Source organism: Equus przewalskii, chromosome 2 (genome assembly GCF_037783145.1).
Source record: "Equus przewalskii isolate Varuska chromosome 2, EquPr2, whole genome shotgun sequence".
Classification (NCBI taxonomy): domain Eukaryota; kingdom Metazoa; phylum Chordata; class Mammalia; order Perissodactyla; family Equidae; genus Equus; species Equus przewalskii.
The window spans coordinates 35,969-51,094 of NC_091832.1; the positions used below are offsets into that span (position 1 = coordinate 35,969).

The following is a 15,126-nucleotide window of genomic DNA, read 5'->3' on the forward strand; positions in this document are numbered from 1 at the left end:
CGATGGGTTTGAAATGTTCTTTTATAAGACTCTCACCTATGAGATTGTAGAAGACAGGACAGTCAGAATAACAGAGCACCAAGAAGACTTGGAGTAGCTAAAGCTTGTGACCAGACCTGGGTCCAGTTGTTTCTGTCAGCAAATGGGTTGAGGGTTGGAGGCGTTGACCAAACAGGCAGGAACTTGATGGATAACCCCTCAAGATTAGGGGTTTTCAAATAAGAAAAGAAAGCGCATCTACTTCTGTTGTCAGAGGAAGGTTTGTTTGGCTTGTGGGAGAGACTATTTAATATCAAGTCCATGTGAGCAGTTGGGAAGCTGTGTGGGGAAGTTTCCCAGAATGCCTAGTCTTACCCGAGATTAAGGAAGCATTTATTCATTAAGTCTGTCAATGAAGAATTCAAACAAGACATGCAGAACAAAGAAATATATATAGAAGTTAGGGTTTGCTAAGGGTGCAGAGCCAGGAACGTGTAAAAGAGGTGAGTACAAAGTAATAATATGCAACATAAAATATTTGTCCTGGAGGATAAAGTAGATGAGAATAAGACAGAGTCTGTAAACATGGATTTTCTCCGTGGTAGGTTTAATAAGATGTACTACTGAGTCATTCAGAAAGCTTTTGGCTGTTAAGTAGCAGTAAAGTGAACTCAAACTGGCTTAACAATAAGTCATCAGGATGATTCGAGGCACTTTACTATCAACAACTCAGTGATAGCATCAAGGTCCACATTCGGTTCATAGTTCACTTGGTCACCCTCGGTGTCAGCTTCTTCAAGGCTGGGTCCTTTTGGGGTCATAAGATGGCCGTGGGTGGTATCAGAGCTGTGTCTTTCCCTTTGGTCTGGTTGGGCCAAGTGATGCCGCATGCCCATCTGCAGATCAATAAGAGTCAGTAAGGAATGGGAAACAGGGAATGAATGGGAAGGAAGACATCAGTGTCTCCTACAACTAGAAAGAGTGTTCCTGGGCTATTGGACTCTACAATCATGACGCATGAGAAAACTCTTTGAAGACCAAATGGAAGGAAACTGCCTGAGTAGAACAAGAGCCTTTCCAAAATCAAAAAGAAAGGGCATTTCCTTTTATTGAAGACCTACTACATGACGACCCCTTTGCAAACAATATTTAGCAATCACAGTAACCCTACAAAAGATGTACTATACTGCTCATTTTATAGACAAAGGAACCGAGGCTCAGAGGAGTTATTTTGTGTAGAGCTCCCTCTTTTCTCCAAAGCTTATGTTCTTCCATTTAACCATAGGAGAAAGGCGGTCAAGACCAGATGTTAGGTTAAGGGATTTCTGTAGTTTTTAAAATGTGCTGTGATGTGCTGCCCAATCCCTCTGAAGGACTGAGGAATGAACTCCTCTAGTCATCAGAAGCACAGACAGCCTGCAGTTATCATCCCATGTGAGAACAGCCTCAGGGTAAGACAGACCCTTCAACCGCATTTCTGCCCTGTTTCCCAGGTGGCCTGTACTCATTGACTAGAGTTCAGCTACAAGGACCTTTCCCCCTCTTGACTACTCTAAAGGATCATCCCAGCTTCAGCTCCCCTGCAGGGTGGGCTGAGGCATCCACCCTCCACATCCTCCTCTGCCCAATCCTGTACCTTCTTGTCCCTACAGCAGTTGATCACAAGCGTGCTCCCTCATAAACCTCTTGCATTCTGATCTCTGCTTCCTGGGGAACCCAACCTTTGACAATGAGCAATTTAAAGTATTTGAGAAGATGGTATTGCAGAGACAATAATAGATACAATAATATTTTGGTCTTCTGTAAAATGAAGTGGTGTGACCACAACCTAGTTTTGAAATTTTATTATTCTTTGGGCTTGCTGGAAGAAAGGAAAGGCAGAAAGGCATAGTTAAGAATGTTGACAATGGGAAGTATTAAACTTTTGAATCTGATATACATTTAATTAGGAAATGACTTTTTTTCCCTCTACAAATTTAGAGATTTCATGAAAACCAAGAAAACCTATGGGGAGATAGTCTCATATTGGTATCCAATACTGATTTGAAAGCAGTGAAGTATAGTTTAGAGACAAAATAGGATTTAAAAGGAGTCAAAAGAAATAGAAAGCTAACAGTAATTGCCTATGGGTCATGGGTCATCTATGGGTAAACTCTTTCTGCTTTTCTCATTTCCTGAATATATTTTATTTCCTTAAGAAAGAAAATGGGAGAATGATTTCCTTGTCACATCTCCTGGTTTTTTATGAAACCCAGGAAGAGAGAGGTTAATTTTTGGGTAGTATTTACTCCTATTTCTTGTCTTAAAAAAATACTTTAACAAGTATAGAAAGCTTTGGGAGACTCCAACACGGTATTAATATTGCTACACATTTCTTTTTCCATTGTGCATTATTGAAAATGTCCCAATTAAATGACATATGAAGACAGGTAACTCTTATAGTGTTTATTAAATGGATGATTTACAAGTAGGACATTGATGAATGAAGGTAAAACTTTTCACTCATAGGAACATGAACGCTTTAAATGTGTAAAGTTTACATTCAATTTCCCTTTTTTAAAAAGCATCTTCCCCTATAAGATTATATCATAGTGTGCGGAGCGCTAGTGAGATTTATGTCACCAGAAATTCACAGTTTGCTGATTTCTCTGAGATTTCTCTTCCGATGATTGTACTGCAACAAGTGAGCATCACTGACTGCAACCTTGAAGTGGTCAGCTTCAACCAGCACTTGTATGTGAAATGGCACATACAGAGAACTGTTAGAAATGCCCATTAATTTCAAAACCAGTCTGCCTGAGCTCAGGATGCCCGATGTTCCATCTTTAAGATCATTTCTGGAACGGATTAAAGTGCAGAAATAGTAACTTTAAAGCAAAAATAAACTCTAGATTATTTAAAGATTTACACAAAACAAAGTGATAAAATTGTTAGAAAAAATATATAATTAAAGCCATAAAGGAAGACATTAATAAAAACATAGTGTTTACATTAAAACAAAGTTTTTTCTGGTCTAAAACACGTAAAAGTAAAAAATAAACACTGAAGTAGGAAACCCCTAATAGAGTGGCAAATGTTACGAAGCTCTGTAATAACTAGTTTTGGAAAGAGAAGGGAAACATAACTCTTCCAGGAGCTCGTGGATGTGTTAATTCTGAAATCCTTCAGAAGGAGCACTTTAGCAATATCTTCTCTAAATTTTAAACATGTCTATTCTTTGAATAAAATTGTTCTTCTAGGGAACAAGGATTTGTAAGGGTAGTTATTACAGTATTTCAGTAAAATAAACAAATTAACCTTCCCAGGTTTTATTTGTTTGGAATTTTCCATATTCCAAATTTTCATCAATAGGGTACTGGTTGGTTGAATTATCACATACCTAAACAATGACATACCATTGAGTGATAATGTTCAAGAGGAAAAGATGTCCACCAGATGTAGAATAGGACCCTTCCTCTCCCTGCCCTCAAGGAGCTTACAGTGGAGGTGTTTTGTTGTCCACTCTACAGCCAACCATGGCCCAACAGGGAGGACCTAGTAAATATTTATTGAAGCAGTATTTAAAAAGTGTGTTGTGTGTCATAGACAATACTGGAAAGATATTCACCAAGTTGCAACTTTTGTGACGATATTGGAATGGGTGAAGGATGGAGGACATTTTAGCCGCTTTAAAAATATATAATTTTTTTTCATAAAACAGGTATGTATTCATTTTAGAATTAAAAAAAAGATTTTAGTTTTGATTGCCGTGCCAGCTATGTTGATTTAAGGAAGTAAGTCTCAGTCCAACTGCACCGTAAAGACTTTCTGCCTTTTTGTTTTATTAAGGATGATATCTTTCTCATTTCTAGAAGAGCTTAAACTCAGAGTGGTGGCAGCAGGCACAACAGCCACTCCTGGCCATGTTCCAGCCTGCAATGCCTGGTCCCCTGGGATGGGGAGGAGATTTACTAGTTAGGTGTCTCAGGAGAGCTGATGAAAATTCATTTCAAGTGCATTGTGGTTTAGAGCGAGTCCCCATGAGCAACAGACATTTTCAATATCTCATAGTAGCAATAACTTACTTTGAATGGTTTACCACTTTCAAATGGGAAAACTGCCTGTCTTTCTTCCTTTCCCCAGATATTATCCAGCTTTGTAATACAAACAATGACTCTCCTGTTGTTCTCACTGAAGCACGGGTTAAAGTGGAAGGCGACATCAAGCCCTCTCTTGAAAGCTCAAGCAAGCCTGTTTTAAACCAAAGACTAGAGTTAGTAAAATGATTCAAGCTGTGCATTTGTATCAAGTGAAGAACACGCAGTTTTCTAAAGAGCAAATCATTGTATAAATACATGACAATTTTCTGAACAGAAAACACACTGGACGGTACCCTAGGCCAAGTACTGGGTGTAATACAGTAGCATCTGAAAGGAAGCAAGACAACGTGTTGAGCTTTTGCCTTGTTGTCTTGGTCACGTCATTCTAGTCAGCTGTCATTCCCTCTTCACTGCCTCTACCCATGAAAGCTCTTCAAGGTTTTCTCACGGAGGTTTAGGGCCACTTTGAGGGCACTTTATGCTTTACTTTGCAGAGAATAACGGTTACCTCCTTCCTGCCCTGCCAGGTTGCTTTTAATACCTATTAATGGCAAACCAGTCACGCAAATAAGAGCTTTCAAATACTTGGCTCCCTCATAGTTAACCAAAAGCCAAGTCCTAACACAGCAAAATCTAGACAACGTCGTTAAAGTTCAGTATTCGGTTGCTAAGTTGTAAAGTCGTGACAATAAATGTGATAAACATTCCATGATGTGAAGTGGAACTAACGAAAGTGCTGCTTAACTTTTTGACCCCAGTTCCTGAACTTGGATGTCAAGGCAAACACAAGTCCTGGCTGTTGAAGTACTAATTCTTTCCCTCAGTGTCTCAGTGAACCCCACAGAGCACTGACATCAGAATCAGCAGGTGCTCTTGTTCTAAAGCAACGCCTGTACTCTAGACCTTTTAACAATGATTCTCTGTGTATTTTGATTCACCCAGTAATGGACACATACACCACAACTGTATCTTCCAATGATTAAATTCACAAGGAAAGGACGAAGATAGCCAAATGGCAATAGAATTTGTATTTGACTGACTATCCAATGCCTATATTTCCTCTGCAGTGAAAAGCAAGATACTGTCATCTCTAACACCTTCAGCATTCTTTTTTTCATGTAATTCCTCACATAGAATTTGAAGGACCAAGCAATAATTTTTTCAGTTTAGACCACCTTAACCATTTCAACCAAAATTAGTTTTGACCAGCCACAGTGTCAGTCTGCATCTCTAGTGTTATTGGAGCTAAAGTTTCCAGTGCAGTAACCCTAAATAAGGCAAAGATATATATATCAGTGTGGTTCTGCACGAGAGGGGTTGTACGGGGAGGAAAGCAGATATTAACAAATAGTGAGCGCTGTATGCACAGGGTAAGGTGTGCTGGGTCCTACCTTATGTTGGGAGGAAAGATGGACAAGGACATAGGCAGAGGATATATATGTTTTGTAGTTTGCTGTGAGGCGAGATTCATTGTGCAGGGAAGAACTGTGCTTACAGAGGCTGTATAGACTTTGTGGAAAGAACAGTTGGCTTAGGGTGGTGACCTTCATGCAGAACTGGACGAGGCTGGCTGGAGGTTCGAGTGAATGGGCCATTTGAATGTAAAATGATCAGATCAGAGCTGAGTCTATCTCCTGGTAACAGAGGAGGTGGCTCCCTTTGATTCACCAGGAATAAGGTGACAGACACTCATGGAGTCTGTTTGCAGATTTTTGAATAAACCTGTGTACATAGCTTGAATTTGTACCTTTTGTGTACTGTCCATAAGACCCAGAAACACAGATGAATTAATGGCTGTGGTAGCTTTAGTGGTGCCATTAACCTCAGGGATGGGCGTACTGGACAGCTTCAGGATATCCTTAGTCTTCTTGTTTTACACGTAGGTATAACCAGTGGTGATAACCAGGGCCAGGTGTCCCAGGGCAGCCATGAATCAGCACGGATTTACCTAAGTTAGCTCCAATCTTACCCCGTCCTAGCTCACCTCAGTCAAACCAGTTCCAATGGCAAAGGGTGATTTATTTTGAGGAAGTCTTGTAGCTTGAGGATTCTGTGCAAATCTTCTAAGAATATAGAGTCTGCTCAGAAAACTGGGGTTCTTTATCCTGCCACTTGTCATCTGTAGACCAGGCTGACACCATAGGAATCTGTGACCCTGCTGTTGCCCCACAATGAAGATGGAAATGGCAGCCGAGCTCGCAAGGTCGAGACTGCACTGTGACATGCACAACTGTGGGGAGATTTGTACGCACATCAGGACAGAGTGGCATCATATTCAAGCACTCAGACCAACTCGGAACGATGTCTAGTGGGGTCTTTTTGTTTTCACACCTTGTTTTTTGATGGGCATGTGGACATAAAGTGCATGCTTGGTTTTTTAGTCAATACATGGCTCAGAGGTGGAGGGACGGCCAGGCATCACATTACAAAAGCTCTACTTTTCCTTGAACTCTAGGTTTTCACTGCCAGGAAACACCAACAGAATGGGTTTCCTGCTCTTCCTCTTTGTCCTCAGAAAGTAGGACTCTGTCTTATTCTTGATTCTTCTGGTTTAAGATTCAGTGAGGGAAACGTTGTCCCCTATTGGGAACACATATTGATTTACGGGATAATCCTTCACTGTGGTATAGCCAAGATTCTAAATGTGTAGTTTTAAAAATTCTAAACCAATTAACAAATGTGTCACACTTGCTAATCCTGCTGTTCACCTGTTTGCTTTGGGCTTCACTGTGCCCAGAATTGTTATCAGCATGTGAGGCGTGACTCCTCCAGGCAAAGGCAGGTCATAAGGCACAGTCTTGGAATAAAAAATGTATATGTATCAACAAAGAGTCATGTTTTCTTGGGAAAGAAAGAAAAAGATGTTGCTAAAGTTCAATCACTATTAATATGTGTGATTGACACATAACCCTAATGTAAGCCATCTTTCCATACTCTCGGGCCACCTTGCCCAGGGCCTGAAGAGATAAGGCTCCCTACATGGACAACGCATAATCAAGAATAAAGCCATGAGTTAAGTGGTGCCAAGGGCAGAACATATTCCCTTTTGGAGCACGGTGTCTCTCCTTACCAGGGCATCCATATCTATAACTTATGTGCTTAGACTATTTTTCACAAAGGTTTAAGCTATACTTCGCAGTCAACATTACCATTTTTGTGCTGCTCTTAAGACTCGTTTCACGTAACACCCTTCTTGGTGGTTATTCTGCTCCGTGAGGGCGGGCATTGTGTCACACTCTGGGACTTCTGACTTCTCATGTGTTTTACTCACACGGCCCCAGCAGAGTGCTTTGAATGTGGCAGACATTCGATATTTGTGGAATGAACACTTCCCAACTCATACACTCCCTACGTCATTCTGCAAATATTTATTGGCCATCTATGTTCAAGGTGCTGTGAAGATTCCCAGAGCTCTCTCTTTGGCCTCTTCTCTTTCCCTTTGGAATTTTACCCCTGGCTTCAACTATCACCCAAGTCTTTTCTCTCTAGCCCTGACTGCACCAGTCCTGTACTTCCTCCTGTCTGGATTTGCTTCTGGTGCCACAAATCCAATAGGTATGAATTGGACTTGTCTCCACTGCCCCTCCCCCTTCAGGTCCCTTTCCTGAGTTCCCAGTTTGGACTGACCCTTGGCTGGTGCTCTAGATGGCCAGCATTGAAAAGCCAGAGTCATCTCTGACTCATAATACATCACCACTAGATGCTGGGGTTCTTCCTGCAAGCTCACCCATGTCTGCATCTTCCTTTCCACAGCCTCCATGTCCCCCTCTGTCTGCACCCGACTAACCTGTGGTGTAGGCCCTGCTCAATGGCACCCATGCGCCCAACGCTTTTTCTGCACTGTCCTCTAAGATGCTGCTTGTGCCATCTTCTCCACAGGCCTGAAAGAGTCTGACCCACAGACTTGTGATGGAGCTCTTTCCTCTTGTCTGTATCTACCTCCAAACTAGCCTAGACATGTGAAAGGGAAGGATCTGTGTCTGAGACGTGTCTACAGCCTCACAGAGTTAGGTATTACACTTAGAATTCATCTGCTAAAGTGTGTTTTAATATAAGTGAAAATCAAATCCTTAGATCGCAAAATAATCTTTAGAACATTTGTCAAAACTAGATTGCTTTGTTTCGGTTAAGTGACAGACCCCTTGTAGGATGGTGGTCCCATAAGATTAGCACCATACAGCCTAGGTATGCAGGCTATAGCCTCTAGGTTTGTGTAAGTGCACTCGGTGATGTTCACACAGTGACAAATTCGCCCAATGTTGCATTTCTCAGAATGTATCCCTGTCATTAAGCGAGGCATGGCTGTATTCACATAAAAAGGTGAATTTTATGGTAAGTGATTTATAGTTAAAAAAAGTACGTGAAAGAAAACAGTCAATAAGATTTGAGGTGGAAAAAATCTAACTCCATAAACTTCTGTTAAAACTGTAGCAACCAAAACAGAATAGCAGAAATAGATGAAGTTGTTTAAGAAAACAACATCCCAAATGATTAAAGAGGTATAGCAAGTAATGGGAACAGCAAGATCTTTGAACAAATTGAGAAAACTGAATATGAGAGGATGATTTTAAAATCTTACTGGAAGCTCCTCCTTTATCAACAAAAAACACAAAATACTAACATATCTGATGAAATACAAATTTCAAATATCTATTTGGAAAAAAACACCGTAAAGTTAAAAGACAAACAAAAGACTGGGAAAATAATATTTGCAATATACACAAACGGTAAATTTCCATGATATTAAATAGTTTACCCAAGCCAATGGAGGGCGAGGAGAGAGGACAATATTTTAGCATAATAGTATTGGTGGAAAACAAAACTGAAAAGACTATATGTAGTTTGCAAATCTACACAAAGATATTATATAAGGCCCAGCAATCTGGATATTTTGAGGAGAGTGAGGGACATATTTTTTACATATATTTATTACATACATATATAAATATATGTACCTATACATATTATATATATCTTTACATCTATGTTCAATGATTTTTGAATTTATGACCACAGTATGTATGTTAATTTTATAATAGCAAACAATTTTAGGAGGAAAAAAATGTGAGACGCTAAACTTTAAGTAGCTGACAGCCACTGAAGCATTTTCAGAAGGGCATCAGCACGGCTGGCTTCGTCTTTTTGACAGATCCCTGGAGCTTTCCAGAGAGTGACCATGAGAAGCACCAGTCTGGAAACAGGCAGTGACTCGATTCTCCACTGAACAACTGCTGAACACCCGTGGGCACGCGGCACTGAGCTCATCACTGTGACCGTTTAGAGATGGTGCACATGATCTCAGCAAAAGGCCATGTACACCTAGTTTGGGTGACAGTGGAAGGGAGACAAGGCGAGGGAAGACGCCCATTCTTTTTACTTTTTAAGTGGGGAAATGAGGTGTAGGTAAAGCCATTGCCATCTTAAGGCATCAGTGGACACTATCCTTCTGAAATGCTGCATGTTACAGGAGGACTGGGTATTCCTGATGAGTATAATCCATTTTTTGACAACTTGCTGAATAGAAAATGCAAAAAGGCCATATCAGTCTTGCTCCTACAAGTGCCTGCCTTATTTTCAAGATTCTTTGACTTTGGAATGTCCATGTCCTAAAAACCTCTGAACGTAGAAATTTCAAAGACACTCTTGGTTATTTTCACTGTGTATTTTTTAAAATTCTTTGGTTTTGCCAAACGATGACTATAAAGGGGACAAAATATTAATAATTAACCCAAAGGAAAACATTTTGGTGAATAATATTAGAGATATTTTTAATTATGATTTAATTTGCACAAGTTTCTTCTTACAGTTATGTTCTCATTTTATCACAGCCATCTGGTATTTCGACAGTAAGCCAGTTTTAGCAAAAGTTTTAATAAAGACCATGACTACAAAAAAATTTTTAAACTTTCTCACCTTAAAACATATTTTTTAAAGTGTCCTCTAAGTGAAGGGAGGCAGAAAAAAGAAGCTGCTAATAAGTTTGGCAAAAAAATTCACCCTACCATTTAGCTTAGGGCATTTCAAAAATGTGAGGGGTGTGGCAGCAGCTCCTAGTTATGCCACTACCTTAGGGTTAACTGCTTTACCATCTGCCTTTAGGAGCATCTCTGATGTTGCTGGACAAGCAGGCAATCACCATCACATGGACAAAGTCAATGGCCAGAGTGAGCTTTTCTTAAGCCTACCATAACGCTACCATAATTCTCCCCAAACCATGCTGAGAAGGTCCCCATTTATAGATATCCTATTTCAAATGCACGCTGTGCACAATGCCAAGGCAAATGCAGGTAGGTTCTGAGGAAGAAGTTATGGCAAACATGACAGTCAGAGGACCTAGATATCATAGTACGTCATTGTTTTCACATAAGGCCATTTGTTAAACACGGTCATGCATCAGTTAACAATGGGGATATGTTCTGAGAAATGTGTCTTAGGCAATTTCATCCTCGTGCCAACATCACAGAGTGTCCTTACACAAATCTAGATGGTACAGCCTCCTGCACACCTCGGATGCATGTACAGTACTAATCTTATGGGACCACCATCCCATAAGCAGTCCATCACTTAACCAAAACATCAATATACAGTGCATGACTCTGTGTGACTCAAGGTGATTTAATGGTTTTACTCACGAAAGATTTTTTTATATGAATAAAGTTGAAACTCAGAGAACAGTCTTTTTAGACTCTACAGAATTTTGGACCTAAGCATATAATCATATGGAAAAACCTGGCCTAATCCCTTTCACCCATCTGAAGAGAAGCATTTCTTCCCAGAAATCACAAAGGAGTTAAAAAATAAAAACAAACAAAAAAACAGCCATTAGCACATACACAGAGTCTGACCTGGATCTCATCCTATAAACCAAAGTAGGGGAAAACGTCTCTAATTAAAACACAAAAGGTCGGGAGGGAAGGAGTAGAGATCGGAAAAAGAAGCACTAAGCAGTAGTCGCCACAAGCCCTTTTTGTAGAAATGTTTAATTTAATTTGGAAATTGGATACTGCTGTACACTGGATCTTTAGAAATAATTACCATCTTCACAACTTTGCACAAGAAGTTTCACCGGGACATCTAATCTATTTCACATGTCCAGTGTCAAGTAATTATTTATTCCTTTTATATTTCCTGTCAGATATTTAATCCTTTTCGCCACCATTGTCACTGTCTTGAGCCACAAAACTCTTTCTTGAAAATATATGCATTCCTCAATAGAGGAACAGTCTGAGAGGTCCAAGTCCCCCTTCTTAGAGATCACAGGCAATCTCTTCTACTTGAGTTACCACCCTTTTATCCTATGACCTTTCTACTCTGGCCTTCACCAAAAGGTAACCATCAATACGGCACGGAATTAAGGCTAATGGGAGCCTGACCAACCCAATCACATCAAATATAACGAGGAGAGGGGAGCAATGAGTTTGAGCAGAAGAGGGTAAGAGTGGAGGCAAAAATCCCAAGATTGGAAGACTCACTAGATGAGGGGGCAATAAATGCCTGCTTCAGAGTGGGTGAGGCGACCAGATCACCAGACCAGCCACTGAGGGGCAACTGGAACTGCTACAGAATCTAGAAGAGTGAGGTACTATTGTTCTAATTCTCCTCAAGACCAAACTATGAGCTGAAACAGTTTTATGTCTTTCCTTATGTCCTCACACATCCACGTAAAAAACTAAAAACAGGTCATCTGCTCCAAACCTACTTACGGAAGGTCATTTCTTTCTTTATGGAAATGCAAACTATTCTAGAATCAGCGGAAATTTTTCATAACTGCATTTATATATGACTTGCAAACCAACAGGGGATTGGCTAAGCCTATTTAGAACCTCTTTAAATTATTGAGGTTATATTCTTTTCAAGAATTATATCCCAGACTTCTGGGTAAGGATGGTGGAGTAAACACATCGCTATTTGTTGATCCTTCCCCAAACACCAAGGGATTTTTCTTTAAGATGTAAACCCACAGGGACAAGGAAAACTGGAGATTACAGCCACACATTTTTGAAAGCTGGAAAATAATAGATGAGGTAAAGTAGTCAAAGACCCAAGAAAATTGAGTTCTAAGGTAAGCAGCAGGCAACACTCCCCCAAAAGGTTCAGCAGGGAGAAAATGGGAAGGATTAACAGAACACCTTCCTGAAATGCAATTTCCAGATCCCCTCTCTCAATCTTCAGACAGGCAAAGAAATGCCCTTCCCTCACCCTTACCAAGGCTGGAGGTAATCCAAGGAGGGTTAAAGCAGAGGGCTACATGGACTAGGGGATCAATAGATGAGGTAGAGGCAGTTTAAGTTAACATATGTCCTACGTCCCAGTCCACAGTGAGTTGGTACATAAATCATTAACAACTACCTGAGGTGGGGGGGATAGGGGTAGTTATTTGTAATTATTTGCTGATTCTTGTGGTGTAGATACTCTTAGCTGCTTCAAGCTACCAAATGATGTTACTGAACACAGAGTTCAGAAGAGATGCACAGTATTCCCTCCATATAGATAGAATAGATGTAAATAATTTCAAGAGCATGCATAATATCAAAATGAAATCTCAGGCAATTCCAAACTGTTTTGCATATGGCCTGAGCAAGCTCTCAAGACACTCTGTCCTCAGGAAAAAGAAGTGAAGTGCTTGAAATGGAAGCTGCCAGCATTCTGGAAAATGTCTACCACGGCTGTAGGCCAAGTCAGATGTGGCCCAAAGTGACAATGGATGAGGAGACAGATGTGTCTGCTACCATGATGTTTGCAAAAGTAAGGTGATGGCAAAGCCAAAATAATATAGAACAAACTTTTAACTTAGGCTAATATGTCTACGGCACCACAATTATAGGATGTTCAGAAAAACTCCTGCATGTGGCTCTTTAATATCATCTCCATAAGTGACTTTGAAGTCAATGCTGAGCAGTCTAGACACAGGCTTTCACATCCATGTGATGAAGAGCAACTATTCCTGAGAGACCTGCAAGTGATGTTTCCCCAGGAGAGCTTTTAAACATTTCACTAGAGCTGGGAGACTATTCCTGAGCTCAGCTTGCCAGGAGCTTCAAGTGACATTTTCCTAGGAGAGCTTTTAAACATTTCACTAGGGCTGGGAAAGAATATCTAATACACACATTCAAGCAAAGTACACGATGGAGAAAAGCTCTGGCCTCTAAATGTTTAGGATCGTCCTAGTAAGAGCCATTACACACACTGCAGCTCATGCCTTCACTCAGGCTCTCACACACCTGTGATGAAGGAAAAATATTGGTGTCCTCACCATGCCAGGAGCTGGAAGTGACATTTTCCTGGGAGATCTTTTAAATATTTCACTAGGGAAAGAACATCTATAACACATATTCAAGGAAAGCACTCTCTGCTGAAAAGCGCGGACTTCAACTTGTTTCAGATCATCTAGGTAAGTGCCTCACACATTGCAGTTCACAGACTTCACTCAAGCTCTCTCTCATATCTCAGGAAATTGCATTCCTGTTGAACTGAGCTTCCCGTAGCTGCGAGGGGACTTCTTACAAGGAGAGCTTGAAAACCTTGCACTATTGCTGGAGCAGATTATCTGTAACTTTTGTACAAGGTGGGGACACGCTTTAGAAAATCTCCTGCTGGTGGCTCTTTAATATCGCCTTCATAAGTGACTTTTAATTCAATGGTGAGCAGTCTATACACAGGATCTCACACCCATGTGACGAATGGAAACAATTGTCACAGACTAGTTACTGGGAGGAACTAATTGGTAGTTTGTTGAACTTTTCTAAGTTCTTCAGATCAGGTGGGGGTTCGAGGCCCCACTGAAGTCCCTGAGTCTGTCTTTGTGTTGGGCCTGTGATTGAAGAAAGGGTCTCCTTCAATGGGGTTAAACCACCCCTGAAGGCACTGAGTCTGTGTTTGTGTTGGGCCTGTGACCAGAGGACGGTTCCCCTTAGATGGGGTCAAGCCCCCTCTGGAGTTGCTGAGTCTGTCTTTTTTGGTCATTTGTTTTTGTCGAGGATGCTCAACATCCATCTTGTTTTTCCACAGTCTGGCTTTTCTGGACTCCTAGGTCTCCTTTTGTTTGCCTTGCCCTCACTATTAATGGTCCCTGGGTGAAACCCAGCACCCACCAGTTTTCTTTTCCCTTTAAGGATTTAATGATTTGGCCTGGATCTCGTTTCAGGCTATTAAGGTGCTAAACCTCTTCTAGGCACAGCCTTGTGGCATCTGCATCATCACTAACCCACAAGTTGTGCCTGGAAGTTTGGAAAAGATGCTTGAATATGGGGGGAGCAAGCTCCATCCCAGAGGAAAGCCCATTGTGCTGCATCCTCCAGAGTTGGAAGGCCTTAGGTGTTCCCCATTGACCTGAGAGGAGATGATGCTTTTATTTAATTAAGCCTGGTCACAATATTCACTGGAAAATGGGGAAAGATGGCCAGAGAATGGGACCCTAGGTGTTAACACAATACTACAATTAGATCTAATTTGGATCTAACAGGAATAAATTCCTTATGTCTGATGCTTCATGGTGATGCTGACCCTAATATGAGTTGCCCTACATTAAACCCAGCATAAATGGGGTTAAACCCAAAGCACTCTTTCTCTGATTACTCCCTGGCTCCAGAATCCACTATCAGTCATGGAGACAAACAGCCAATGTCGCCCACCTTCATTCCTTATCATCTCCTCCTCCTCCCTGCAAACAGTGTCCCAGGCTGGTGGGAAAGCTCTGGCTGGCAAAGCCACTGACTCCCTACACCTCTCTACAGGCAGCCACATTCCTCACAAACCTTTAAAACCCTTCAGTTCCCCTCTTTTGGGGAGATGAGATGAAACGAGACAAATTTGAGGGCTCACTCTCGTCTCCCAGCTGGTGTCACCTGACATAAAAGCCCTTTCCTTGCCACAAGCCTTTTTACTTGGCCCCTCTTGTATGGTGGGTAGGGAACGTTGTTTGTAGGCAGTAACAATGACACCCTGTTTCAATGAGGGTTAAAGGTTGAATCTAAGACTTATCTTTCTGATGAGGAGGACCTGCTCCTCCAAATCAGGAAATGTGGGACTAAGAAAAGCACACCTCAGAATCCACCTCACTCACATACTC

The 15,126-nt window shown here is 41.1% G+C and overlaps 1 protein-coding gene across 2 annotated transcripts in view; it reads right to left on the minus strand.

Annotated features, from left to right (window-relative positions):
- Positions 1 to 1,036: 1,036 nt before the first annotated feature.
- LOC103564161 (acyl-CoA dehydrogenase long chain) overlaps positions 1,037 to 15,126 on the minus strand; it is a 75,126-nt gene continuing 61,036 nt past the window's right edge. Inside the window, exon 12 of one of the 2 annotated variants that reach the window (XR_011532229.1) lies at positions 1,037 to 4,209. Coding sequence is in view for 1 of the 2 variants with exons in the window: in XM_070591577.1 (XP_070447678.1) it covers positions 4,200 to 4,209 (10 nt within the window). In the remaining variant the exon portion in view is untranslated. The remainder of the gene's footprint in view (positions 4,210 to 15,126) is intronic. The other variant, XM_070591577.1, reaches the window with a different exon arrangement.